Genomic DNA, 6380 nt, shown 5'->3' on the forward strand with positions numbered 1-6380 from the left:
TTTTTCTTTGAGTTATTGTGTGTGGCTAAAGTGATAAAGATTTTATTGTCAGTTTAAGTTAGTAGCATTAAAAAAGCAATAACATAATTATATCATTAATAAAAAACAAAAATATCTTCTCACATAAAAAGTATTATTATCAGAAACTACAGTAATGCAAGGGACATTTTATTACACATCAAATGAAAAACCTAAACACTAAAAATAATTTCTCATATTCTAGTAATCAGTCGGGCGACAGAGGCATCAGTGAATGTGTCAGTGAGAATACATGTGAACATTAGATGAAATACACAGCTTCATCTCAGCATAATCTAGCAATATCTTTTCTGATACAACCTACTTGACAACATTTCTCACTCAGTGTCATACGGAACAGTCTCTTTTTTCGGGAATGTTTATCTAAGCCTAAGTTTTTTAATTCTGAAAGACTTTTGTCTTCTGCTTCATTTTGTCTATTAAGAATAATTTTCTTAAATTCTTCAAAGTTAAGATTTGAATCCTTTAATGCAGATTGTTGTAGCTCTCTCAGTGATGGCTGCCCCTCAGACAGTGTTGCCTTCAGCTCCTGTGGCAAATTAGGAACGAATTCCAACAACATCTTTAAGGTTTCTGAATCTTTGGTGATGGAGGATGGCATGATTTCTAATTTAAAAAAGAGGGGGAAGAGAAAAAATATTCATGTTAAAGTACATCAGGAAAACTATAAAATTTTGCATAGACACAAAGGAAAGCATTGCCTCAATAGAATTCAACAATAAAACAGAATCAGGAAGAGTCCTGATATCTAAAAAGCTTAGTTTATTATAATTGGGCAGGTTAAACAACATTACCAAGGTTCTGCTTTACTCCACTCGTACCCTTGTCATCTCTCCTATGTCCCTTTAATGCTTTCACCATAGCACTTTTTTATCTCTGACACTTCTGAAGTCATCTTGATCCTCAATAACACTCAGTTTGACCACAGATGAATTTTTATTACCTGAGTAATTTATTTCTATGACTAAGCAACTTCTGAGTTATGATAGTAATCCTTGAAAAGTATATTAATTATTTTAAACTATCAACTGTTCCATGGTGGCAAGTTACTGCTTCAGGATAAAGTTAAAAAGGCAGAATTTCCAACTGCTCTGATCTAGTAGGCAGGAGATACCAGTCTCTGATGCTCCTCATACATGTATTTAATAATTTCTCTTCCTTAGGGTATTTACTGCAAATCAGTAATGTTTTAGTTTATGGAGAAATGGGTTAAAAGAACACTAACCAACAAATCACTGACTATAAGAGATTTTTAATCTGTTGTGGTGTGTGTCTACTGACTACTGTGTATGGTTTTTGTTCCAATGTTGTAGATCATAAACTATGCAAGTTCTGTGTGTTCCCTAGGAAGGGAGCCTGGTCTTAAGTAGCATCCCAGGATGGGTATACATGAAGGTTGAGACTTCGGCTGGGAACTTTCAGGGACCAGCTGACATCTTCCTTCTTTATACCCATTCAGTTCAGCTGAACATCCATTGATTGTTTCCATGTCTCTGGCTCTGCCAGATTAGAGATATAAATAAAAAGAAAACATCTTTCCTGCCCTCAAAAAACTTCCAGGTAAATTCTATCCTAACCTTACCTATCCCCATTACACAATTTTGAGAGTTACAGCACCAAAAAAAATATTGAAACACAGATGAAGTTTAAATTATAGTGTAAACCTGGATCACTACTTGCTGTTTTTCCTGGACAGCAAAACTGTCCATTTCAGCTTATAATAAGACATTCCTCCTGAAATAGTGGAAACAATGAGGTCAAGAGATATAAATCTAAGCATGGAAGATGGATTCCTGGGCAACCACTGATGCCTACAGATCAGAGAAAACCATGCCCCCTCACCCAGGCAGGAATGGTCTCGGCTTGTTCACTTCCTATGAGTTCTGTAGCAAGAATCTCAGCCAACAACAAACTTCAACAATTGGAGTTTTCAGTGGAAAGAAAACAATACTCTAACATTTTATTTTTCCTCCCAATGTTTTCTCTCATTCAAGTTCCAAACTGGCACTGACAGATGAGAATTTATACCATTTTTTGGTAGTCAGAAATGTTCACATTTTCCCTCAGTAAGACATCCTAAGTTCAATTCAATCTCCTCATAAAAATTCTCCTTGCTCTAACTTAAACCTTCTCTAATTGGAGCTTTATTGAATACAAAGAAAAGCTGATTGTAACTTTCCATATACTTAAAGCCAGTTAATGAATCAGGCAAAACATTTGTAGTTTCTTTTACATTTATTCATAGGTTGTTGTTTCTGGCACTTTTTTTTTTCAATTTAAAAACGTGTTGTTTTGAAATACTTTTAAAGTTACAGAAAATTCACAGAAATGTGACAGAGTTCCCATATATCTTTTTTTTTTTTTTTTTTGGTAAGAACATTTAACATGAGATCTACCCTTTTAACAGAATTTTAAGTGCCCAATACACCATGATTATCTATAGGTACAGTGTTATAAATCAGATTTCTAGAAACAATTCATCTTGCGTAATTGAAATTTTATACATGATAATTAGCAGCTCCCCATTTTTCCCTCCTCCCAATCCTGGTAACCACCATTTATTCTTTGCTTCTATGAGTTTGACATTTTAGATACTTATAATAGTGGAATCAAGCAGTATTTGTCCTTCTGAGACAGGCATTTTTCACTTAGCATAATGTCCTCCAGGTTCATCCATGTTGTTGCATATTTTAGGATTTCCTTTTTTAAGGCCAAATAATACTCCATTGTATGTATATACCACCTTTTCTTTATTCATTCATCTGTGGATGGACATTTAATTTGTTTCCACATCTTGGCTATTGTGAATATTGCTGCAGTGATTATGGGAGTGGTAATGTCTCTTCAAGATCCTGATTTCAATTCTTTTGAATAAATACCCAGAAGTGGGATTGCTGATCATATGGTAGTTCTTTTTTTTTTTGAGGAACCTCCACACTCTTTTCCATAGTGAATGCACAAATTTGCTTTCCCACCAACAGTATACTATACATGGGTTTCAATTTCTCCACATTCTTAACCACACTTTTCTTTTGTTTTTTGATAATAGCCATCCTGACAGGTGTGAAGTGATAGCTCATTGTGGTTTTGATTTCCATTTCCCTGATGATTAGTGATATACAGCATTGTTTCTTATACCTGTTGGCCATTTGTATGTCTTCTTTGGAGAAATGTCTATTCAAGTCTTTAGCCCATTTTAAAACCAGGTTATTAGTTTTTTTGCTATTGAGTTGTAGGCATTCTTTATATATTTTGGAAATTAACCCCTTATCAGGTACATGGCTTGCAAATATTTTCTCCTATTTCATAGGTTGCCCCTTCATTATTGAGTATGTCCTTTGCCGTGCAGAAGTTTTTTCGATTGATGTAGCCTCACTTGTCTAATTTTGCTTTTGTTGCCTGCATTGTACTCTTTATTAAAATTATTTTTTAAATTTATTTTGAAATATTTTGCAGTTCACAACAACTTTAGCTTCTGGAGTCTAAAAGATAATATCCTAGTCAACCTGAATTCATACAAATGCCTCCTAATCAGTATATTTTGGACTAAACTCTTACCAACATAGACTTCTTCTAATTAAAAATATCTATCTTGTTTTTAAAACGGTATACTAACATAGACTTCTTCTAATTAAAAATATCTATCTTGTTTTTAAAACTGTACAGTGAGTATTATTTCTGCACGCATTGTGGGAAAATAACAATTTAATAATGTAAAAACAGATAGAAACTATCGAATAATAGAGGTTTTAAACCTCATGAATCACAGATTATTGACATGTACTTCCAAAGTGATTCTTAACTAGTAATTTAAACACTTCCCTTGATCCTCACTTGCAGGCAATATTTTGTTAGATTATTTCCAGTCAAATTATATACTGAGCAGTGACAAAGACAGTTCTTTAAAAATATTTTAAAATCACTATCCTCTTCTACAGAAATAGAAATTTGGCCAAATATCTAGATAGGTATAAATGTAGTCAGAAAACCATTTTTAAGCAACAATCTGGAGACAACCTAAATGTCTACTAAGAATGGTTAAATATATATATATGGTAGATTTATGATGTGGAATACCAGAAAGAAATTTTAAATTATCTTTTTGGAGTCTAACAGTTTGAGAAGATGCTCACAATATAATGTTAAATGAAAATGCAGGAGATACACATACCTATTTGCCAAATATTAATATTGCTTTCCATTTCCTCATTTAATATAGATATTTTCATTTTCTCATTAAATTCACAGATTTTTTTCAGTCTTTAATATCTAATGGTGCCTTTCATTTTTATTATTGTATTTATGTATATTTTTCAGTCTTTAATATGAGCATATTATTTATTCAGAAAAAGTGAAACAATGAAGCAAATGCAATCTGGTCTTGCCTACTTTGAATCAGTGAATTCCTAAACTCTGTGGTACTCTTCTATTAATATTATACAAGAAGTATGTAAAAACTTGCATTAAATACATCAGTCTCTGACCAACAATGTAGAAAAGTTAGGTAAAAAACTTTATAATCATATTTTAAGTCCCATAAAAGGGCAGTAAATGTACTTAGTGTGCACAATGATTTTACATGAGGGTCACTTATATAGAGGATATGCATATAGCCTATAAATATAGTTGTGATTTATCATAAATTGCATGTGTTATGAAATATAAAACAATTATTCATAATTGAGCTTGCCCTCCCTGATTTTAACATGACCCATTACAGTGATTAGACTAGGCTATACCTCAGTGAAAGTTTCCATTGTTACTTAAACTTAGCTTCCAATTTATCTTTATAAATGCTTTATAACTTAACAAAGTGTTTTTTAAAAAAAATTCCAGATTTAATTCTGAGATCTTGCTTTTTTAAAGAGAATCCATTGCAGCTTCTAAATGCTTGAAGCATCAATCACGTTTTCTGCTTTGTTTGGCTGAAGGGCAAACTTCCCTTGACTCTTGTTCCCCTTCAGTTTCTCTTGTAGACCATCAGGCCCTTTTCTTTCTCTTTAATCCCTTCTCTCACACATGAACTTCAAGACTCAGTTCAAAGAAGTGGGAGGCTAGGTCCTCCCCTTTGGTGAAGTTAACAAATAAAAACAAAAGAGTAAGTTTTCGATGGCATGGGCCACAGCCGAGCTTGCTTTTTTTTTAAACAAAGGAGGAGGGTCGTTAAATTTAAGGCCCCCTTTTATGTTTACACTTCAGGACCCTATCATAGGTCTCTGCCCTATGCCCTTTGGTGCGCAAATACGCTTGATAACCAACTCACACCTCACTGTTTGCCCCCTGTCATCTCAAGTTAAGATGCCCTGTCCAGTTGCCGCATCCACCAGCAAGCCTTCAGTCCTGCCCTCGGACTGATCCTCTGGCCTGAGTGCGGATCCTCCGGGCTGAGTACGCCCCGCCTACTGTGGGTCTTTGAGCACTAACCTCCCTCTGTAGCTTCCTCCTTCTCCCTCCCTGCCCCGCCACCCGGACTGCCAGGAGGTGAAGGGCACCAAGTGCCTCTCAGGTAAGGCCATTTGCTGTTCCCGCTGCTTTCCCTCCCTGTGGTGAAATCCCGGGTGAAATCCTGACTAGAAAGCAAGTTACGAGGCAAAATCCCAAACTTTTAGGCACCGGCAGCTTCAGAGTCATGTGGGCCGCCCTTCCGATTGCTCGGCAGCCGGACAGCAACCAATGGGAAGTGCGGAGCGGCTGGTCGGGGGCGGGGGTTGGGTGCTCTCACCTGCTGGCGGTCCGGATCCCAGCCAAGGCTCCTCCAGGCTCAGAGCCGTTCTCCCCCAGGAGACCGAGCCACAGATCTCGACCCAGAGGCGGACTAATTCTCGGCCGCATGCCTTAATAAGATCGTTCGTCCTCTGGCCTGAGATCTCTCTGGGAAGTTGGCTCAGTAGCAGCCACACCCCTAGCAGGTGGGACAAGAACTGGAGCGGCATCCTGGACCTGATCTCTTCCGCTCTGAGCTTTTCAGCCTTTCTGGTGATACTGCACCTGCTGTAGCCTACCGGCCTCCGTCAGTGTGCCAATCCTGGCCCTTAGGTTGCTTTCGCTGCCTGGCTCCACCAAGCTTTTATAGCCCTCTGGCTACCACTTAGACCTTGAGTCAAGGGTCCAAGCTCCACCCCTTTCCCCACCCACCTGTTTGAAATACCCCCTTCCCCCCACCAGCTCTCGTTTACCCTTACCAACTTTTCTCCATTTGCCCATCCTTCTGTTCGTGGCCCTTTTACAGTTGTTTGTGGGTTTTTTTCTCTCTTTTTTCTTTCCCTCAAACCATTTTGTATACTTGGGTAGGGTTAGTCAATATTTGAAGTCTTTATTGTAAAGCTAGGCATGGCCACTGT

At 37.1% G+C, this 6380-nt stretch overlaps 1 protein-coding gene across 1 annotated transcript; it reads right to left on the reverse strand.

Moving 5' to 3' along the window:
- Window positions 1–304: 304 nt before the first annotated feature.
- LOC133097157 (prorelaxin) lies at window positions 305–6069 on the reverse strand. The gene is made up of 2 exons (XM_061199039.1): window positions 5762–6069; window positions 305–645 (listed from the first exon to the last, which is right to left on the reverse strand). Exons 1-2 carry the CDS (start codon window positions 5970–5972, stop codon window positions 305–307), a joined length of 552 nt encoding a protein of 183 aa, XP_061055022.1. The 5' UTR covers window positions 5973–6069.
- Window positions 6070–6380: the final 311 nt, after the last annotated feature.

Source organism: Eubalaena glacialis, chromosome 9 (genome assembly GCF_028564815.1).
Source record: "Eubalaena glacialis isolate mEubGla1 chromosome 9, mEubGla1.1.hap2.+ XY, whole genome shotgun sequence".
NCBI lineage: Eukaryota > Metazoa > Chordata > Mammalia > Artiodactyla > Balaenidae > Eubalaena > Eubalaena glacialis.

What these genes read in the sequence shown, in the direction of transcription:
- LOC133097157 (XM_061199039.1), bottom strand. Translation starts at nt 5,972, where the DNA reads ATGCCGCTCCAGTTCTTGTCCCACCTGCTAGGGGTGTGGCTGCTACTG. An exon ending in GGGATCCGGACCGCCAGCAG is followed by an intron (nt 646 to 5,761) that starts GTGAGAGCACCC and finishes TTTTTAAATTAG; the next exon opens with AAATCATGCCATCCTCCATC.